Source organism: Chenopodium quinoa, unplaced genomic scaffold (assembly GCF_001683475.1).
Source record: "Chenopodium quinoa cultivar QQ74 unplaced genomic scaffold, ASM168347v1, whole genome shotgun sequence".
NCBI lineage: Eukaryota > Viridiplantae > Streptophyta > Magnoliopsida > Caryophyllales > Amaranthaceae > Chenopodium > Chenopodium quinoa.
Genome location: NW_018744072.1, coordinates 2,457,953 through 2,481,928, shown reverse-complemented (window position 1 = coordinate 2,481,928; position 23,976 = coordinate 2,457,953). Strand labels below are relative to the sequence as shown.

At 40.6% G+C, this 23,976-nt stretch overlaps 1 protein-coding gene across 1 annotated transcript; it reads left to right on the top strand.

The window, feature by feature from the left end:
- The first annotated feature begins 21,799 nt into the window (after positions 1–21,799).
- LOC110691187 lies at positions 21,800–23,137 on the top strand. The gene is made up of 2 exons (XM_021868104.1): positions 21,800–22,451; positions 22,704–23,137. The coding sequence occupies exons 1-2, from the start codon at positions 21,800–21,802 to the stop codon at positions 23,135–23,137; spliced, it is 1,086 nt and encodes a 361-aa protein (XP_021723796.1).
- Positions 23,138–23,976: the final 839 nt, after the last annotated feature.

Below are 23,976 nucleotides of genomic sequence, written 5' to 3'. Positions count from 1 at the left end.
GAATTGAGGCTAATCCGGAAAAAGTACAGGAGGTAATCGGCATGCAGTCACCCCGCACTGTAAGAGAAGTCCAAAAACTCACCGGTTGTCTGGTGGCATAGGGAAGATTCTTCAGCCGGTCTGGCGACAAATGCCTCTATTTCTTCCAAGAAATTAGGAAGAGGTCAATGTTTGAATGGGGAGAAGAGGCTAAGGCGGCATTTTAGAAGCTCAAACAGCATCTGCATTCTTTACCAAGGCTAGTGAGCCCTCTGCCCCATGAGGCTCTCTATATGTACCTAGCTGTCTCAGATCACTCCCTTAGTGTTGTTCTCCTTGCTGAGAGAGACGACAATCAGCTCCCGGTGTATTTCATCAGTCATGTCCTTAGAAATGCTGAGCTCTGGTACCCTATGATTGAAAATTTTGGGTTGGCCCTCTACAAAGCAGTCAAGCGGTTGAAGCCCTATTTCTTGGCTCATCTGCTAACTGTATACACTGATCAGCCACTCAAGCGCCCAATGACCACCATAGAGTCATCCGGTCGAATGATCAAATGGGCTGTTGAAATGCAAAGCCTGGAAATAACCTTCGAACCCAGACGGGTAGTGAAAGGTCAGGCGTTTGCTGACTTCATTGTTGAGATGACTAGGCCGGTGCAATCACAAAATCTTGATCAGGTTTGGAACCTGTTTGTAGACGGTAGTTCTACCGCAAACGGCTGTGGTGTAGGCGTTATTTGCCACTCTTTGGAAGGGGATAAGTTTGAATACGCACTACGGTTCAAGTTTCAGGCTTCAAATAACGAAGCAGAATATGATGCCTTGTTATCCGGCATGCGTATGTGTAAGGCAACCAAACAAGGAAAGTCGACGCCTGCTCAGACTCTCAACTGATTGTTAGCCAATACCATGGTAACTACGAAGCCACCCATCCGGCTATGATCAAATATCTGCAGGCGGTCAGGGAAGAGGTTGCGTCACTTGATGAATTCCATTTACGTCAAGTGCCACGGTCGAAAAACAATCAGGCGGATGCGCTCTCCAAATTGGCATCATCCGCCTCCTGTGATGCGTCGAGGACAGTCTTTTGGGAATTCATGGATAAAAGAAGCATAGAGCATGACCCCATTGAAATCTTGGACCAAAGCGCCACCTGGATGGATCCCATCCGGGCATATCTAACAAACGGTTGTTTGCCGGATATCCTTTCAGAAGCAGTTGCACTCAAGAAGCGAGCTTTGAGCTTTGTTATGCACTAAGGAGAACTTCTCCCGAAAGGACACTTACAGCTGTTTCTGAAGTGTGTAACCCTAGAAAGGGGAAAGGAAGTCCTGGAAGATCTGCATGCGAGCTTTTGCGCCTCGCATATAGGCGACAGAGCCTTGGCTAAAAGAACCAGGCGGCAGGGATATTTTTGGCCTACTCTTGAGGCGGATGCCATGAACCTGGTAAAGAGGTGTGATAAGTGCCAACGGTTCGGCCGGTTGATTCATCATCCGACAACAGATCTCACAGCTATACGCAGTCCGGTCCCATTTGCAAAATGGGGGATGGATATCTTGGGACCCTACATGCCTGCTTCAGGCGGCCGACGCTACATCTTGGTAGCCGTAGACTACTTCACCAAATGGGTTAAAGCAGAGGCGGTCAAAGGCATAAAGACCAAGGATGTGATTTCCTTCATTTGGAGAAACATCATCACCCGATTTGGGGTCCCCATGTCTATGGTCTTCGACAATGGTCCTCAATTTGAGACCCCTATGCTCAAGGACTGGTTGGGGGATCAGAGCATCTCCCATTGCTTTGCGTCTGTAGGCAGGCCCTAGGCAAACGGATAAGTTGAGGCTTCCAATAAGATCATCTCAGACGGTGTTAAGAGGAAAGCTGAAAGGGTTGGTGGCCTATGGGTAGATGAGTTGCCTCATGTTCTTTGGGCCATCAGAACAACTGAGAAGGGGGCAACCGGAGAAACCCCATTTCTTATGAAATACGGCTCTGAGGCCGTTCTCCCTATTGAGCACTATGAGCCAACTCTCCGTGTCATGTTATATGATGAGGAAGCCAATTGGGAGGCCATGCGTCTAGCCCTGGATGCTCTCCCAGAGCGAAGGGGCAACTCTGCCTTACGACAAGAGGTCTACTGACTGAGAATGACTAGAGCCTACAACAAGCGGGTACACAAGCGGCCCTTGAAAGTAGGGGACTTTGTACTCCGCAAAATGGAGGCAACCGGTAGGGAAAATGAGTAAGGCAAGCTTACCCCAAATTGGGAGGGCCCCTACCGGATCTTTGAAGAAGTTAGAAATGGCACATACCGCCTGGAGACCTCAGACGGTAGGAAGTTTCCCCGAACTTGGAATGTAGACAACTTAAAAAAGTACTACTTCTAAGAACTGTAAATCTCTTGTAATTACCGTATGATTAATGAGAACAGTTTGGTTCATTACGTCTCTGTATATCTCTGCCATGTCTTGTGCTTAACACAAGCGGCTTTCATCATTTAACTTTCCATATGCCATGTCTTGGGTATTACCCAAGCGGTTTTTATCATTTAATTTTCATGCATCGCCGCCATGTCTTGGGCACTACCCAAGCGGCACATCCGGTGACGCCCACACAGGTGAATTCACTGAAGAGAGCATCTCCCTTCTGGGTGGTAAATTGTTCTAGCGGTCAAAACTCAGGTGGATTTAATATCTGAAAACTAAGCCGATTATTTCCGCCTGAATGATCCATCACATCAAAGAATAACTGACTAGCACTCCCAAAAGTACAGCCGGCTTTTTCTATGAAAAGCCGTACTAATAGAAGCTAGCCTCAAAAAAGGCAGCAGGTACTAACCCAAAAGTACATCTAAACCGCCGCCTGTCACTTCTGAAGAGGCAGACGCAGGAAAAACATGTTAATACTAACTCAACCCTAGCGTTTAGCATCTAACGAAAAAAACGCAACCAGGAAACCTAGCAGAACAAAATCTACATGGTATTTAAAGACGCGTTCTCATCCGGGTTGTACGTGTTTAAATTTCATCGGTCCCTAACCGGGGGCATACGGATAGCCGCCTGGCTAAGCTCAGCTCTACCAGTCAACTATCTGGGGGGCAATATACCCAACCCCACTCCGTCTCTGTTACGCACGGCAATAATACTTGGAGAAATTTCTAAGCAAAATTTAAAGTGCAAGCAGGGAGAAATCATTCAATAAAACCGGCACAACCGGTAAGAAAATGTATATATTAATATTCAAAATAAAAAAACAATAGCAGAGTAAGCCGACTCATCCGGCGCGATTACAAGATAATGCACGGCACGCAGGCCAGGAGGTCGTTGATATTCTATCTGCACAATCATCCGGTCAGCTTGAGCCCGAGTCCCTTCCGGATGAGACGGGTCAGTGGTGGGGACGGAGCTAGGAGCAACTTCATCTTCGATTGCCTCCTCATTAGCAGCCGCTTCCTCTTGCATCCGTTTGAACTCCGCCTCAACTCACTGGTCATAGGGTTCAGGCCCCGGCTTACCCTCCTCTTCAGCCAGAATGGCAAGATCTGCGTATTTGTAGGCAAGCTCCCAGACGTTGTAGTCCGTACCTAGATGGATAATGGAGAATGCTCTCTTCATCCGTTTTTCGCAATCTTGCTCATTCTCCTCAATGAGCCGGCTCTACACAATATGCACACTCTACAGCCGCCTGGGCTCCTACTCAGGTAGTGCATGTGGGAAAACGCCTCCCATCCGGGGTTCAAATCCTGCATTTCGCAGGCGGCGATGTACCCAAGAATATTCACCCAAGAGTTTGGGGTGAGTTGCCAAATGCCCAGGCCATTACCCCTTAGTATGACCTTTATTGTGTCGTGAAGGGGGAAGCGAAGCCCCGCCCCAAGAATGCCGCCTCATAGCAGCCAAACCATCCGTCTGCATTGCGCTGGTCATCCTCCCAAACAATTGTCCCCTTTACAAGCGAGACCACCATTCTATATCCTGTGCCTAGGGGCCGTTTGAGGACGAAGTCAGCCAGATTGTCCTGCATCATGGCCCTGTCCTTTGTGGAGACGGTGATCATCAATGGATCACCTTTGGCTTGCCCGGAGGGTCTCTCCTCCTCCTCGCTATCAACGGATGGTGTTAGATAGCTAGAGCTGCTCTCTACAGGACCGAGAGCAGAGCCGGAGGTGGAGGAGGAGGCCTCCTGAGATAAGTTTCTTTGTTCTACGGAGGCGGCTTCCTCACCGCCTCCCTAATCAAGCCCTAGGATTCCATCACTAGGTGTGCTGGGAATACCTCCGGGAGATCCCACAGCTGTCTCATTAGGGGTCCTCTCATCAGGCGGCAACTCGTCAGAGCCACTGCCTCTATAGTTGGGGTCCACAGCTGTCTTCTTGGTTTTGGCCATTGTGTCCTGCACAGATACGGAGACAGTCAGATTGGGAGATAAACAAGGCAAATCCCAGGGGCTACAATCGGTGTTTCCAGTTCTAGACTCAGCCGTACTAATAGACCGGCTGGTCTCATTATTATGTTCCAGATGGGGGTATAAAGGGTTCATCTAATTATGGGACAAATAAGCGAGAAAATAAACAAAAGACTCAAGCGAAAATGAAAGGAATGGTGTCCTTCCAATAAGTGTATTCTTCCGATATAGGGTTCAGAATTATTACAGAGCTAATTCTTCAGTGAGGTCAAGTGATCGGAATGCCTAGGTGGAGGCCGCTTCCGATCAGTAATATCAGGGTACAATTGATATTACAGCTTAATCTTAACTGAACCCTTCGGGTCGAACCCAATCAAATCACCGATCCGAGATGACGAATTAATCCGAAAGGACTTAATGAGTCGACAGAGTTTTACGAATACAGACGTCGGAAACCAAGCCTAGGGCGTCGAGACCGAACGTCGCAAAATCACAATCGACAAGTATGAGCGTAGCCATAGCTAGGCTAGGCTAGCTCAACGCAAGCCTAGGCGCACCATGTGTGTGCTAGGCGCACCATGGTGTGCTAGGCACTATCGCAGCCTAGGGGCGCCCTGGCAGCCCATCGCAAGCTAGCAGCATGTTTGCATGGGTGCCTGGGTGCGCATGGCACCCATCGCAAGCTAGCAGCATGCTAGCGTGGGTGCCTGGGTGCATATGGCACCTATCGCCAGCAATAGGCGCACCAGGCGCACCATCGCAGGCCCTGGTGCTGCGTGCGTGCGTTCCTGGCATAGCAGCACCATCGCAGGCACCAGGCGCACCATGGCAAGCACTGGGTGTTGCGTGCGTGCCTGGCATGGCAGCACCATCGCAAGCACCAAGTGCTAGCATGGGTGCCTACCTGGCAACGGCGCACCATGTGCGTGGTGGCTTGTGTGCTAGCCTTCGCATGGCAGCACCAAGCAACGCACCACATGCGAGGGCCTGGGCGCCAGCATGGTGCTAGGCCTCGCACAGCAGCTAAGCATCACCACGCATCAAGACTGCCGCATGATGCGTGGGTAGTGCGAAGGAGGCTGCGAGGCGTGTGTGCGCATGGTGCAAGGGACAATGCGGGCAGCATGCGTGGCTTGCTAGCAGCACGCATGTTGGTTGTGCTAGCGATGAGGCGCGAAGAGTGTGCGTGTGTGCGTGGGGCTGCTGGGGATCAAGGCAATGGTCCCCCCCCCCCAAGCCTTGGTCCTCACTTGGCTTTCTCTATAATTATGCCAAGTGTCGATTTGTGATTGAGTTGATTAATTATTTAACTTTGGAATTAAATAATTGTCATTTTACCAACTCTCCCACATTGATGGGAGATTGAAAATCAAGGGATCATTTCCCTATAAATACCAAGCTTGGTATTGGGATTTGGAACAACCTTGAGTGGAATTAAAAAGGCAACTCTAAGAAAAGAGTAAACCTTTGATTCGTAAAACTCATAGTTATTTTGTCCGGGTCTTGACTAACCTTCAAGACTTAGGACGCTCGGGTCGGGTCGAGGGTACGATCCGTCGGAGATCTCGTCTTTTCGGGATTTTTGAAGTAAGAGCTCTTTGGGAGCGAAGCATGCGTCAAAGGTATAATTCTTGTTCTTAATCTTGTTTGATTAAGTTTATTATGCTTGTTTAATTGCTTTAATTAAGGGGCGGGTCTTAGTGGGTTTCCTTCCGCGTCGTGTCGGGTCACTACAAAACCCTACAGCGGTATCGGAGCCACGCTCCTTTTAATTTTTGCAATTATTGTTTAATTAAGGTGTTTTAAAGAATTTAATTTTCTGGTTCATGTTCATCTAATTAGATTAGATGCTCGTTTTAATTATTTTTTAAAACTCGATTTTATTTTCGATTTGGCTGTCGAACCCAGATTTTGGCTCAAAAATAGTGATTTTTGGGTGGAATCGACATTCTGGAACTGTTTCATCCCTTTAAGGATTATCCAGAAGCCAAATTCGAACCAGAAACCTAATTTTTCTAGGGTTTTTCGTTTTTCAACGAAAATTTTAATTCTTTTTAAGCCTTGATTAATGCAAGCATTACAAGGTTAGATTAAATGCACTTTTGCATCACTAATCTACTGGTTTTAAAATATCCTTGAGCATAATAATGGAGTGTTTATTAGTGCTTAAGTTGATATACCAATTTATCAAATAAACTTGTTTTTTCACAATTTTGCAAATAAATTGCAATAAGGTGTGAAAACTTGTTGTGATTTTGTATTTTAAGTTCCCAAATAATGTTAAAGTTCTAATCTTTAAAGGTTTAAATGATTGGAACCCTAACCCTAAATTCCATGTTGAACAAAGTTTGGATTTTTTCATGTTTTGGTTGATTATAATCCATTAAGTTCAATTACTTGTGAGTAAAATTTGATTAATCTTCATATTGGAAGATGCAATCTTGGTATTTTACACAAGTATGCAAGTTGGAAAATTTTTATCATTGGATGGTTAATTTGTTTTTTCCAACTCCCTTTTGTCAAATCCATTATTAAATTTGCATATTGGCAAGATTAATTTTGGACATAGCTCATTTTATTCTAAGCATAAAGTTTGACCTATTTTTGTTCAAAATTGAAATTTTGGATAAATTTAGGCTTGTGCACCAATTAAAATAAATTTATTTAAGTTAGACTTAATTTTATTTTACTTTCCCTCAAATTAATTCTAAAATATGATTTGGAATTAATTCATGTCACACATAAATTGGGATTAAAATCCCGAGTCATAGCACACAAATCAAGGCAACACACCCAAGTGCCACCAAGGCTAGCCGGGCTGCCTAGCAGCCCACATGTGGCTGCCTGTGGTGCGCACAAGGGTAAGCCATGATGCGGCTGTGCATGCTGTGTGGGGAGGGAGGCTAGTGCTGGGCTTGGGCAGTGGCCTTGGCTGCTGGCTGCTTGGAGGCGTTGCTGGGCAGCCTGATAGCAAGCACCAGCCAGCCCCCACTTGCTGCCAGGCGCCAGCATGCGTGCAAGCATGCGTGGTGCTGGCCAGCGTAGTGTGTTGTGCTGGGCGCAGCATGCTAGCACCAAGTGCCAGCCCAGCCATCCTATGTTGTTGTTGCGTGTGTAGCGTGAGCTACTGGTGGGCTTGTGCTGCTGCTCGGCAGCGAGGCAGCAAGCCCCAGCCAGCACACACTGCCTTAGCAGCCATGGTGCGCCATGCATCATAGGCTAAGGCCATGGTGCACACCCACCAAAAGTTGTGTTGGGTGATTTTGCTTAATATTTGAGCTATGATTTTGCGATTTTTCCCGTGTTAATAATTTTGATTAATTATTTTAACGAGGATAAAAACCTCGATTTTCGATTTTGCAAAATTTTGACAAATTACGGGTTATGCCGACTTAATTAATCGGATTAATTAAGTACGGATGCGAATTTAGTGGGAGCTTAATTAAATGTGTTAGCCTTTTGCGTTTAGAAATAATAAATTAAACCACTTTGGCTAGTTTTAATTAGGCGCGTTAATTGGATTAACAACCTAAGTTAGTTCCTAGTTTTGCGTGTTTAATTATGTATTTCGTAAAATTGCATGGGCCGTTCACAAATAGTGAATGGGTGAATGAAAAATTGCTTTCAAAACAGGTTCTTTGAATATGGCAACTAGTGGGGCCCGACTAGGATAGAAAATACTGACTGCGTTCCGTTATGTATTTTTTTAAATCTAAATACGGTCTGCGAACCGTTAAGTATTTTTGTACTAATTAGATTAATCTTAGTCGTTCTAGCTAGCTTCTTTTATTTCATTTCGACCAAGATGTCTCAGGACGACGTTTCGACAAAGACGAGCCAAGATGAAGACCCATGGAAATTGAAGATTTCAAGAGGTCATGCTAGTTGCCAAATGCATCTATTTTATGCCTTATATATATTGTTGTTATATATGATTGCTAGATGCATGTCTAAGATTTCTATTATGTTGCGATGATTAGTTAAGTTCACTTAAATCAACCAACATAGAAACCCTAGGTCCCTTAATAATATTGAGCTAAAATTTGTCGTTCCAAGAACAACACTTACCGAACTAATGCGCGTACGTGATGGATTACGCCAAAGCGAGGCATCACTACTTCCCTAGAAACGTAAGGTATACTAGGTATACAAGTTGTCTTGGTTAAGCTCAACGATATCAGTAAGGAGTCCTTAGATGTCGTGGCAAAAGAGATAAAATATCAAGTATGCATTAGATGCGACATTTTATCAAACCGAGAGTAGCTTGGAGCTATTAGCGATTAGATTGCTTACCTTAAGATATTTAATGGTTAAGACAAGCCAAAGCATGCTTAACCATTTCTTGATCTTTGGGATCTCGGAATCATTTTATTCTCGCCTATAATGGACAATCTAAAATTGCGTGGATAAAATGTTCAATAAGTTTGAATATATGCATGAACGCTTTAAATTTCAACTTATTGATGTATGAATGGTTTTTCACTTCAAATTCTTTCAATTGTAGAATCATGTCTGCAAGTAACTCAAACAACAACCAAATGTGCCCGAAACTCCCCTAAAAGTTAGCTATCAAGCTTAACTTAACAAACCTTGATGAATGGGAAGAAGAACTTAGGAGAACTCTCCGAAGTTGTTCCAAGGAGTATGTTCTGGATACTTCCCTCCCAACTCTCTGTTCCAAGACCCTCTTGAGTGACGAAACTTATTGTGCATGATCGAAAGACTGCAAATTAGTGTCACAACTCATGGCTAACTCCATCCCGGAAGAATGGAAAGAAAAACTTCCATTCTCTTTCCCGGACTTATTCCTTGAAGGACTAAGGTATGTTGTCGGTGTGAGATTCTCTAAGAATTTCAACTACAACAATGATGAACTATTGTTTGAAGTGACTAGGTCACTTACGGACATGAATGTAAATCCATCGGATCAAGATTGTCTTGCGAAAGAAAGGTACCATCTTTGGTCTACGGTCTGCAACACTAAGTTGAGACCGGGTATGCCCCTCCGACCCCATGTGGCAAGAATGACTAGGCTCTTCAAGTACATGGAACTCCTCGGAATTCCACTAAAAGATGGAATGGTTGGTCATATTTTGCTCACTTCACTCCACTCAAGATATGATGCATTAAAGGCATATATTTCTGATTCAAAGGAGACACATTCCTTGAAGAATGTGCTGGAGCTTCTTCACCGGGTCAACTCATTTGGGGCAACCAAAAGACCATCAAGAAGGAGGGATCTCAAGGTTAAGGCTAAGATGCGTTGCTTCTACTGTGGCGAGCAAGGCCACTTCAAGAGAGAATGCAAGCTCTTTCGGGAAGAGGAGGAGAGGAATGGATCATCCGCCTCAGGTATCTTCCTTAACACTTGTGAATTAAGCTTATCATAGGTATTGGATACCAAGTATGACTCACTTAATGTTGCCTTTTCAGGGACCAAGTGAGAAGCTTATCAAGTGTTGGTGCAAGAGCAAGAAGACGACGAAGATGGTTTTTTGGTCGTTCTTGCATGCACTATTTTGTCTATGACATGTAATTAAACTATTTCTAGTTTTCATCATGCTTTGAACTTATTATGATCCACGGTGTTGGACACCTAGGAATTTCAAATGTAAGACTTTTGACAATAGTTGTTTCAAGTTTGTCTTACAAATTTATGTTCAATTAAATTGCATGTTTTACATAAGACAAAAGTTGATACCACTATCTAAGACCATCGAGTCGAATCAAACCTACTTGTGGCATTGTCGTCTTGGCCACATTAACATCAAACGCATCAAGAAACTTCTTCAAAAAGGTGTTCTTGACTCATTCGACTTAGAGTCGTTTGAAAATTGCGAAGGATGCTTATTAGGCAAGATGATAAAACAGCCATTCTCCAAGTTAGGAGAAAGGGCAAGTGACTTATTAGGTCTAATACACACGGATGTATGTGGACCTATGAGCACACCCGCAAGGCAAGGTTACCGATATTTCATCACTTTCACCGACGATTATAGTAGATATGGCTATATCTACTTAATGTCGAATAAATCTGAATCCTTTGAGAAATTCAAAGAATTTCAGAAAGAAGTTGAAAATCAACTTGGCAAGAAAATTAAAGCACTTCGATTGGATCGAGGTGGCGAATATTTGAGCCATGAATTCGACGATCACTTGAAAGAAAATGGCATTCTTTCAGAGTTGAAACCTCCCGGAACTCCTCAATGGAACGGAGTATCCGAACGGAGGAATCGGACCTTGTTAGACATAGTTCGGTCAATGATGGGTCTTAGTGAACTCCCTATCTCGTTCTAGGGACATGCACTACAAACAGCAGCACTAACACTGAATAGAGCTCCATCAAAAGCTATTGAAAAGACTCCATATGAATTATGGACTAAGAAACCTCCTGGGTTGTCTTTTCTCAAGATTTGGGGATGCGAAGTATATGTCAAGCGATTAATTTCGGACAAACTTCACCCCAAATCGGATAAGTGTTTCTTTATGGGGTATCCAAAAGAATCCAAAGGGTATTACTTCTACAATAAATCCGAGAACAAAGTGTTTGTTGCTCGTGATGGTGTCTTTTTGGAGAAGGATCACCTTTCCAAAATGACAAGTGGGAGAAAAATCGAACTCGACGAAGTTCGAGAGGACGAGCAACAATGTAAACCTGACAAAACTGACAATCTAGATACTTTGGAAGCATCTAAGAAGATTGGTCAGAGTCAAACAAACAATGTAAATGCTCAACCGATTACCCTACGTAGGTCGCAACGGCAAAGATCTCAACCAGACAGATACCTCGTTATCGTCTTAACCGATGATCAGGACATCCTAGTCATGGATGGTGATGAGCCGGCGACATACAAGCAAGCTATGACGAGCCCCGACTCTGCAAAATGGCAAGAGGCCATGAAATCCGAGATGGACTCCATGTCTGAAAATCAAGTCTGGGACTAGGTGAATTTTCCTGAGGGTTATACACCCATTGGTTGCAAATGAATCTTCAAAGTGAAGACAGACAAAGATGGAAATGTATCGATATACAAAGCTAGATTGGTGGCAAAAGGTTATAGACAAGTCCACGGGATTGACTATGATGAAACCTTTTCACCAGTTGCAATGCTAAAATCCCTCCGGATCATCCTAGCGATTGATGCATATTACGATTACAAAATATGGAAAATGGATGTCAAAACCGCCTTCCTTAATGGGATTTTGGAAGAAACTGTGTATATGACACAGCCAGAAGGTTTTGTCGATCCAGGCAACGCTGGAAAGGTTTGCAAGCTGAAGAAGTCCATTTATGGACTAAAGCAAGGCAGCAGAAGTTGGAATCTGCGATTTGATGAAGCCATTAGCAAGTTTGGTTTTATCAAGAATCCAGATGAGTCTTGTGTATACAAGAAGGTCAGTGGGAGTGATATTGCATTCCTAGTCATGTATGTCGATGACATACTGCTCATTGGAAACAGCACAAAATTATTGGAGTCCGTAAAGGGCTGGTTAGGAAAGTGCTTTTCAATGAAGGACTTATGAGAGGCACAATACATATTGGGCATCAAGATCGACAGGGATAGATCTAAGAGGATGATTGGATTAAGCCAGAGTACTTACATTGATAAGGTACTGGCTCGATTCAACATGGAAAATGCCAAAAGAGGGCATTTACCCATGTCCCATGGCGTAACTCTCAGCAAGAAACAGTGTCCGCAGACACCTGTTGAGCGAGAAAGAATGAATCAGATTCCATATGCTTCGCTAATCGGATCGATCATGTATGCCATGATATGTACAAGGCCAGATGTGTCGTATGCCCTGAGTGCAACGAGTCGATACCAATCAAACCCAGGAGAGGCGCATTGGACTGCGGCCAAGAACATCCTTAAGTGCCTGAAAAGGAACAAGGATAAATTCCTGGTGTATGGAGGCCACAAAGAACTGGTTGTTGAAGGTTACACCGACGCTAGCTTCTAGATTGACAGAGACGACTTCAAGTCACAGTCTGGATTTGTATTCTGTCTGAATAGAGGAGCGTTCAGCTGGAAGAGTGCCAAGCAGAGCACCACTGCAGACTCTACAACTGAAGCCGAGTACTTGGCCGCTTCGGAAGCTGCCAAGGAAGTTGTTTTGATTCGCAAGTTCATCAATGAACTTGGTGTTGTACCCTCAATCAAGGGACCGATAGACCTCTATTGTGATAATAATAGAGCTATCGCTCAGGCCATGGAGCCGAGAAAACACCAGAAGGTCAAACACGTGCAAAGGCGATTTCACATGATAAGGGAATGGAAATCCGAAGGTGAAATCAGAATTTGTAAGATCGACACGGATGATAATGTAGCTGATCCTTTGACTAAACCTTTGCCTCAAGTGAAGCACAACAAACACGTTGAGGCAATGGGAATCAAGCATGTTGGAGACTGGCTTTGAAATTCCCTGTATATGTGTTTTAATTAAATAGGATATTTAATGTAAGACACTTTACTAAAACCATTCATTAATGGAGTAGTTAATTTTTGTGCAAAATTATCATTCACTCCATTACTATTTAATTGTGGTTTAGAATTAAATAATGAGTCCATTCGATTTACGGAAATATTCAAACAGGGTATCAAGACCATGTCTTGGATAAAGAAACACCTGTTAAGTAAACATTGAATATTAAATCGAAAAGTATCCCTAATCGAGGTCATCTAACATATGGACGATTGATAACCGCCATAGATTCGTGTGTAGTATGATTTACAGCACCGTTTCTTGTGCTGCGAGGACGTGACGGTCATAAATCATTTGCACAGGTACAGTTTAGAACTGTACTGGATAAGACCTATGAGAGTACTTTAAGAAAATTTAAATTTTGTCATAAGTACATTTCTCATTATGACTATCAAAACTTATTTCCTCCGACCATGAGTACTGTGAAGTTTTCTTGTTTGAGTACTAGCCTCTTTGATGTTTCCAAACGTCTACCGTAACTGGGGATCATAACGGGAACACTCGGGAGACTATGTCCTCTTAGTAAGAAGAACTTACAATACAAGACTGGGATTGTCCCCCTACTAACAATAGGGAAAATGTTTTGTTGTTTAAAATGTCGCTCGAAGAGTGAGCCTGTGAAAATGCATGGTTGTGCTCAGATGGATTTTAGAAATCATCTGCTTATTGACAGTCAAACTCGGAGATCAAGAAACACTTCTGAACGTAATAAGGATGACAAAGAATCTTACCTTATAGTTCACGAAGAAACATTAAGTGACATAGGAAATGAGCTATACACAATATTAACACTCTACAGCCGCCTGGGCTCCTACTCAGGTAGTGCATGTGGGCAAACGCCTCCCATCCAGGGTTCAAATCCTGCATTTTGCAGGCGGCGATGTACCCAAGAATATTCACCCAAGAGTTTGGGGTGAGTTGCCAGATGCCCAGGCCATACCCCCTTAGTATGGCCTTTATTGTGTCGTGAAGGGGGAAGCGGAGCGCCGCCAAGAATGCCGCCTCATAGCAGCCAAACCATCCGTCTGCATTGCGCTGGTCATCCTCCTAAACAATTGTCCCCTTTACAGGCGAGACCACCATTCTATATCCTGTGCCTAGGGGCCGTTTGAGGACGAAGTCAGCCAGATTGTCCTGCATCATGGCCCTGTCCTTTGTGGAGACGGTGATCATCAATGGATCACCTTTGGCTTGCCCGGAGGGTCTCTCCTCCTCCTCGCTATCAACGGATGGTGTTAGATAGCTAGAGCTGCTCTCTACAAGACCGAGAGCAGAGCCGGAGGTGGAGGAAAAGGCCTCCTAAGATGAGTTTCTTTGTTCTACGGAGGCGACTTCCTCACCGCCTCCCTGATCAAGACCTAGGATTCCATCACTAGGTGTGCTGGGAATACCTCCGGGAGATCCCACGGCTGTCTCATTAGGGGTCCTCTCATCAAGCGGCAACTCGTCAGAGCCACCGCCTCTATAGTTGGGGTCCACAGTTGTCTTCTTGGTTCTGGCCATTGTGTCCTGCACAGATACGGAGACGGTCAGATTGGGAGATAAACAAGGCAAATCCCAGGGGCTACAATCGGTGTTTCCAGTTCTAGACTCAGCCGTACTAATAGACCGGCTGGTCTCATTATTATGTTCCGGATGGGGGTATAAAGGGTCCATCTAACTATGGGACAAATAAGCGAGAAAATAAACAAAAGACTCAAGCGAAAATGAAAGGAATGATGTCCTTTCAACAAGTGTATTCTTCCTATAGAGGGTTCAGAATTATTACAGAGCTAATTCTTCAGTAAGGTCAAGTGATCGGAATGCCTAGATGGAGGCCGCTTCCGATCAGTAATATCAGGGTACAATTGATTTTACAGCTTAATCTTAACTGAACCCTTCGGGTCGAACCCAATCAAATCACCGATCCGAGATGACGAATTAATCCGAAAGGATTTAATGAGTCGACAGAGTTTTACGAATACAGACGTCGGAAACCGAGCCTAGGGCGTCGAGACCGAACGTCGCAAAATCACAATCGATAAGTATGAGCGTAGCCATAGCTAGGCTAGGCTATCTCAACGCAAGCCTAGGCGCACCATGGTGTGCTAGGCACTATCGCAGCCTAGGGGCGCCCTGGAAGCCCATCGCAAGCTAGCAGCATGCTTGCATGGGTGCCTGGGTGCGCATGGCACCCATCGCAAGCTAGCAGCATGCTAGCGTGGGTGCCTGGGTGCATATGGCACCTATCGCCAGCAATAGGCGCACCAGGCGCACCATCGCAGGCCCTGGTGCTGCGTGCGTGCGTTCCTGGCATAGCAGCACCATCGCAGGCACCAGGCGCACCATGGCAAGCACTGGGTGTTGCGTGCGTGCCTGGCATGGCAGCACCATCGCAAGCACCAAGTGCTAGCATGGGTGCCTACCTGGCAACGGCGCACCATGTGCGTGGTGGCTTGTGTGCTAGCCTTCGCATGGCAGCACCAAGCAACGCACCACATGCGAGGGCCTGGGCGCCAGCATGGTGCTAGGCCTCGCACAGCAGCTAAGCATCACCACGCATCAAGACTGCCGCATGATGCGTGGGTAGTGCGAAGGAGGCTGCGAGGCGTGTGTGCGCATGGTGCAAGGGACAATGCGGGCAGCATGCGTGGCTCGCTAGCATCACGCATGCTGGTTGTGCTAGCGATGAGGCGCGAAGAGTGTGCGTGTGTGCATGGGGCTGCTGGGGGCCAGTGCCAGCACTAGGTGCCAGCAGCGCCCAGCGCCAGTACGTAGCACCAGCACAGCCCAGCAGCAGCATGCACTGGCTGGCTGGCTGGGTGCTGGGCAGCAAGGTCACGCTAGCTGGCAACCCCAGCTGGCACACTAGCTGGCAGCCAGCTAGCACACCTTGACCCGGTTTTGGGCATGGTGTGTGGGGACCAATACATGGCCTTGGGGATCAAGGAAATGGTCCCCCCCCCCAAGCCTTGGTCCTCACTTGGCTTTCTCTATAATTATGCCAAGTGTCGATTTGTGATTGAGTTGATTAATTATTTAATTTTGGAATTAAATAATTGTCATTTTACCAACTCTCCCACATTGATGGGAGATTGAAAATCAAGGGATCATTTCCCTATAAATACCAAGCTTGGTATTGGGATTTGGAACAACCTTGAGTGGAATTAAAAAGGCAACTCTAAGAAAAGAGTAAACCTTTGATTCGTAAAACTCATAGTTATTTTGTCCGGGTCTTGACTAACCTTCAAGACTTAGGACGCTCGGGTCGGGTCGAGGATACGATCCGTCGGAGATCTTGTCTTTTCGGGATTTTTGAAGTAAGAGCTCTTTGGGAGCGAAGCACGCGTCAAAGGTATAATTCTTGTTCTTAATCTTGTTTGATTAAGTTTATTATGCTTGTTTAATTGCTTTAATTAAGGGGCGGGTCTTGGTGGGTTTCCTTCCGCGTAGTGTCGGGTCACTACGAAACCCTACACAAAATACATGGAATAGCTTGAAAGAATATAGGTGGTACCTAGAAGAGAGAAGGAGAAAACCGCTTGATCGCTGAGAATTTTGTGGGATTGCTTGCAAAGACACAGGCGTCTCTCGAGTCGGCTGTGTTGTCTGAAGTGCAGATACAAATTTCGTTTGTTATCAAACCCCTCAGATGGTTCAAAGCCGGATGATCATGCGGTGTTTTATCTCTCAAATACTCTCAAATACCGGATGCTCTCGAAAAATCAGAAAATTCGCAAAGTTTGTAAATGAGGATTCGGGGAGGGGGTTTGCCTATTTATAGGCCCCTCCTCAGAAGGCGAAGAATCCCGACTCTTCACTTTCTGCTTCTCCCGCCTTTTCACCTGAATAGCCAGAATCCAAGAGATTCAAAAAAAAAAAAAAAAAAAAAAAAAAAGAGAGAGAGAGTACAGTTCTTCACAGGTGCCACGTGGCACAGCCACGTCAGCACCTGTGAAGGGCAAATGTTTAGGGTAAAATTACCCTAGATACGTGGCCCAATGGGCTGGTGACACGAGGCGCATCGCCATTAGTCGACAGGGCTCCCCTGTTGACACGTGTCCTTGGTACCCTCCATGGGGAACTTGTCTGCCCTACTATAAATAGTGGGGCAAACCCCATTAATGGGGCATTCATTCACTCATAAATACAAACACTATTACCGAGCAATATTAATTGCGGAATTCTCCCAATCAGCGAGAAGCTTTTCACCTATTTCGTATTCTTTCCTCCTGTGCGTATACTAACTTGATCGTCGGAGGCGAAGCTCCTACCAACCGGAGTCTTCGTGATCTTGCAGGTATAGGCATCCGACAGCTCAGTCTTGGAGTCGTAACTCTCCCGCAGGACACATCAAAAAACCCCGAAACAATTATTATTGTTTATTTTTATAAGGCACCAACTATCAATTTAATTAGACACTTCTATTCCTATTTCTAATATTGTTGTAAATTATTTTATGTAACTATATTTATTTTGTTTGAAATTTTTTGGGTCCGTAAAGTGTACATTACTTAAATTTTAATTGTTTTTCTTAATAGTTATCAAAGTACTGTACATTTATTCTCTTTTGATATATAACATGGTTATCAAATTGGCATTTTTGTTTTGCTTTTATCCATTGCATTGTTCATATTTTGGATCTTAGATAGATTGTGTATATAAGTACGTCTTTGCCATATACCAAGATGTGGAATTTCTGCACAACAACTCACTCCATTTTCATCTACAAAACATCTACATAAATCTAGGTACCAAATTGTAGTGCATTCGCACTTCTCTTCGTTCTAAAGTTCAGCTAGATCATCACACAGTAAGGTCGTATTATTAAACTCGTATTGTATAAAATTTAATACACATACTTATTGTAGGGATTTAGCAATTGTTATTTTTAGATGGCCTTAATATATGATTTTTATATTAAAAAAAAAAATTGTAATGATATACTGATGATTATTATAAGTATAAACAAAAGATAAACCTATTTTAGTAACAAATATATAAACATTTTATCTTGTAAATTCGAATATGTGGAAATTGAGATTAGAAAATAAAATAAAATAATAATAATAATTAGATAAAACTTAAGTGTAAAAAAAATTCGCTTTTGTCACAGATATAGTGGCATTAACGTGCCGTTAAGAACATTATTTTCAAGTACATACCGAAGGAAGTTATAACTTTTTAATGCATGAATATTAGTTTTTAAACTAATAGGATAAAATAATCAATTAAGTGGCAATAGGGATGCATGCATCTAATCAAGTAATTAATCCGAATGACGCCTAAAGTTACTCATCATTGTGGACCAAGATTAAGCAATATGAATAGTTTATATTATATTTTTTAATACTAATATGAGTAGCTTATATTTTCGTTTACATATTTTAATTAATTTTATGTTATACATTCTGATTTGTATAGGATCTTTGTGCATTGAAGGTTATTACCACAAAAAATTATTTCAGTGAAGTTTTTGCAGATTAAGTTCTTTAAGGTAAGTTTTTAAATAATTTTTTTCTGTTGATAATATGATTATTTTATTTAATATTATACCTATGGATATTTTTTTTTTGGTTGGATAGTTGTTACCTATTATTATGGTTATATATATTAAATATTGGCTGCTTGTTTCTTAGTAGTGATATATAATCTTTAATTGTAATTTGTGTTATCTATTTTGAAATAGAAATTTTATGACTATTGATTACATCTCTTTCCCTTAATGTTTATTCACATAACAATAGAAAGTTAATAAACTTATAGAATATAATTAAAGAACAAAAGGTTCCCAAAAAAAAAGAAAAGAAAAGAAAATTATTAAAGGACAAAATGACGCATGTATAATTGAAATTAGTAAAACATTGGATATCTTTGCACATGCCAATCACTTTCACCTAACAATTTTGTAGGTAAAAATGCAACAAAGGATATACTTGACATTGAAATTAAAGTTAAACTAAGAGAATTTATGGTGGCAAAAAAAAGAGGAAAACAGATGAAAAAATAGCAAAAATTAGTACATTTACAAGACAACCAACACGAGAATGCAGAGTTACAAGAAAAAGTGAAAAAAAATTGATTAATTGTTCCACAAATAGCAAAAGGCTAGCAATATGGAATTAAAATATAAAATAAAAATAATTTTATTATTCTTCTTTAAAAATTGACTTTACATCAACACCTTAATGATTGTAAATCATTAGATCAATAATTATAATAAATATACTAAAGTATATAAATACTTATAATTTTAGATTTGCATTAAAAATAATATTGCATGTATTTAACAAAATTGAAAAATAAAATAAAATGTGACCAACAATAAAGATTACCTGAGTCGGCATTACCAAAGCTACCAAGCTGAAATGACACCTTTTTACCAACCAATTCATCAAATCTATCAAGAATTGATGCATTAAAATCCAACACATTCTTCTTCGTCAATATTGCTCTTACATTTCTTTGCGTTACTACAACTTTCTGAAATTGCATCTAAAATATTATAAAACATATCTTGGCTTAAACTTTTACTATGTTGGAATATGGGTACTTTTATTTTTTAGGTGCATTTGTATATAGAAATGGTAATTTTATAAATATGATTGTTTGAATGCTTTTGGAAAAGTTGTGGGTTTTTCAAACGAAAGAAATTTTTTTAAAAAAAAATAAAAGGTTTTTTTATAAAGGACAAAGTAGGTGCCTAAATTGACAGGACAATGAAAAACAGGAAAGAGAAAGATCACTAGAGTTTTATAGATTAAAGTTGCTGCATGCAACTATGAAAAGTACTTTGACTAATGGGATTAGGAGAATAGAAATGAATACAACTACAAATAGCTATAATCTATATTAATAAAATAAAAATAAAAATAAAAATTGCTGATGCATGATGCACCATTACTGAGAATAGAAACGAATACTTGATTAATCATTTACTTCCTGATTAATGAAGAACTTTTCAATTTTAGTGATAGGTTTATGAAAGAAGAGCCCACGGTAAATTAAAATATAAATTTTAATTTATTCCACAACTATATTATAAATAAAATATGTATACTCGTATACAATAAGTTTCCCAATTTTCTGTAGTTCAACTAAGGGAAGTAATAAATTGATAACTTATATGAAAAATTCAACTAGGAAACTATAGATTTTATAGAGAAGTTACACGTACTATACTACCAAAACAAATACTTACAAACTTATTAACTATGAATTTTCATCTCACCAATTTGCAAACTATAGATTCTGGCATTGTATAATGAGTATTGTATATTAGGAATAAAATAAAATGTCAAGTAATAGGTAAGAAATATAAAAAAAAAAAAATAAGAGAATGGAAAGAAAAATTTTGAATTGAAAAGAATACTTTTTCATTCTTAAATATAAAAATGAGTCGGAAAAGATAAATTATATGAAAATAAAAATTAAAATAAAAAAAGTACGAATGAAGGTTGAGCATAATTTTAGTAGTTATATAATCTTTGTTCCTATATTAACAACATGATTCTTGTTCACTTGTTTGCAATTTGACATCTTATGTCAACGTTTTCTCTTTCAAGTGTGTCATTTCTTAGGCTAGAATGGTGGCAAAAGACAAAACTCTATTGGGACCTTTTGCTGATTTTTTTTCTTTTCAAATAAATAAAGAAAAAATTTGAATAATTCAATTTACAAAAGGGCCAACAATCAAGGTTAAACATAATTTATATGAATAATTAAAGTGTATATATATATATATATATATATATATACTGAGCTAGGTCTATTGAATTTTTTTAGGATATTTTTTGGAATTATACGGGCCTACATCTATGCCCCTTTTACATATACTTTACAAGTAATAACGGTATTAGTAGACAATTTGAAGGCCATTATTTTGTTTTTTTATTTGTTAGTACTTTTTTTAAAATAACAACGGAATGTCCATACTTTGTACGGAAATTTGTTCTTTTATGTGGAATATTTTGTGATTCTCAAATTTTTGCTATGTATTGTGAATTAGAGTATTCATTATTTTTTTATGTATAGTATTGTTAACTGTTATTTTAAATTTATTTAATTTTCTTTTAGTTTTTTTTTTGTAACATATCAAAAATTTCATAGACATACCAATCTTCAAAGCCTACTAATTTACTTATCTACTGCCAAAATATGGTACAATAAAAATTTACATATACAAACAAAAATTGCACAGCCCGAAAAATATATCATATACGTTTACAATCAAAATAAAAATCATAACGCATAATCAAGATGTACATAATCCACACCAAAAAAAAATACGGTTTATGTATATTAATATGATTAGATATTGTAAAAGCCACTAATAATGTAGACTCATAAAAAAGTTACTTTCTAACCATTATTTTAGGAATGTATCATTCAATAAACAAACAAAATATTTAAATAATATCAAAGAAATTAACTTAAACGCAAATACTTTAAAGAAATTAATATAAATGCTAATACATCTTTAGATTATTGTAATACCATCTTTTACAACTGAATTAGTTTTTTGTCTACCTAATTAAATTAGATCTGTTTAATGTCTTATACATGGTAAACTACTTGTATTGAATAGGCTACACAAATAAAAATGATCGTGAACCATTGCATATCAATGATTAATTTATTTATTTTATTCTCAAGTATTGCTTTTGTTTTACCTTTTTTCCTATTATTTAAAAATACTACAGTTGTCAAATACAATCGGAACAAACAATATAAAAAGACCTCCGAAACGTGCATATGTTCTTCCTATGTCGACGCTTTGTGAGCATTGTGGAGCAAAACTATTTAAAGATGAGTCAATTAACCTATGTTGCAACCAAGGGGAGATCTGACTTGCTCCTAACTATATGCCAGACATTTTTTGTAACCTATTTCTGTCGTTGGATAGCAGTTTCGAAAGTTTTCGTAAATATATTATTCTGTACAACAATATGTTTTCGTTTACATCTTTGGGTGTGAAGAAGGATAAAGAATTAGCGCAAAGACATCATGGTATTTACACATTTAGAGTTCAAGGGCAAGTTTATCATTACGTAAATGATATACATCGAAATGATGAGAAACCACGATATCTGCTGCTATATCTCTATGACACGGATGTTGAGTACCGACATCGTGTATCAATTTTTAAGAATCTTGATCCACGTGTTATTGGCCAATTAGTGCGATTAATGGAGCTAAATCCGTATGTTCAATTTTTTCGGTCACTTAAAGACGTTAATATAGTTGATACAAGTCTCATTATAATCCGATCTAACCTAGGTGAAGATCAACATACTCACAATGCACCTACTTCTTCTCAAGTGGTAGCAATCTGGTTGGAAGATGCAGGCACATCTGGTCCATTGCAGCGCAATATTGTAGTTCGCGCACATTCAGGTGTAAACCATTGTATACAACATTACTATGGATGCTATGATCCATTACGATATCCTATTTTATTTCCTTACTGCCAAACTGGTTGGCATAGACAGATATATAGATTTAAAACAAAGCATCAAAAAAGACAGGAATGCCATACGTTTCCGATTAATGAAGTTCTTGTCCAAACTGTTGACGATCTTCTAGAAGTTGAAGAACAAGGTTTGCCTATTAAATAATTTATCAGGAAAAAATTACATTTTAATCAACAAAAATAACATCACGTATTTTTTACCTTTTTTTTATATAGGTTTTCACTCATCAGCGTCTGAAAAAAAAAAGTTTCGTGCAGAGAGTATTATTGCTACCGATTACAGATCCGTATACGAGATTATTCCTTTCTTCTGCGATGTGGTCGCTTACTACAACAATACATTGTTGATATGTACATCAAAATCGAAACTTCGCGTCTAGATTTTATTCGTCGTAACCAAGATACAATCACAGCTGAACTTTACCAAGGCATTCTCGACAGCTTGAACACAAGTGTATTGCACGGGTCAAATATCGAGCGTGGATTTATTCTCCCTCCTTCATTTATTGGTGGTCCACGAGATATGAGGCGCAGATACCTTGATGCGATGGCTTTAGTTCAACACTATGGAAAACCTGATATTTTCTTACCCATGACCTGCAACCCTTCATGGCCTGAAATTACAGACGAATTGCTTCCCCACAAAGAAGGGCAAAACAGACCTGATCTAATTGCGCTAGTTTTCCATGCGAAATTAACTGAATTGAAAAAAGATATTGTCCAAAAGAAACTGTTTGGCGAGGTAGCAACATATGTTTACGTAATTGGATTCCAAAAAGAGGAATTACCACCACACACTTTCTCATCATTTTAGATCCAGCATCTAAGATTAGAACTTCAGACCAATATGATGAGCATGTCTACGCAAAAATACCTGAACAAAAAACTAACCCTCATCTTCATGAAGCTGTCTTAAAGCATATGATGCATGACCCTTGTGGAAATGATAACCTAGGAAACGTATGCATGCGAGATGGAAAGTGTAAAAACCATTACCCTCGAAGCTTTTCTGAGACGACATCGACAGGTCATAATTCATACCCTAATATCGACGTCGTAATGATGGAAAAAAAATATATGGTACATAGAGTACAACTTGATAATATACCATATAATCCATATTTACTTGCAAAATATGATTGTCATATAAACGTAGAAGTGTGTTCTACAATAAAAGAAGTTAAATATCTGTATAAGTATATATACAAAGGTCAAGATCGGGTTGTTTTCTCTTTATCTAACCCAAACGACATAAGCATAGGTGATGAGATCTCTTCATTTCAAACAGCACGATGGATATCACCCCTAGAAGCTGCTTGGCGTATTTTTAGATTTCCTATAAATAGTATACACCAAAACATTTTCTTTGCAAGTACATTTGCCAAATATGCAAACTGTGACATTTCGTGCACAAGAAAAGTTACAAATTGTTGCATCTGACTCATACAGACAACGAACTATGCTAACTGCTTTTTTTTAGATGAACCAAGTTGATTCCTTTGCTCGCACATTACTGTGCCAAGAATTTCCTCAACATTATAAAATGGCATGCAAAAAAAAGTGAAAAATTTTGGCGACGTCGTCGATCAGCAACTGCTGCGATCGGACGTGTGGTACATGCGAATCTATCAGAAGGTGAACGCTTTTATTTGT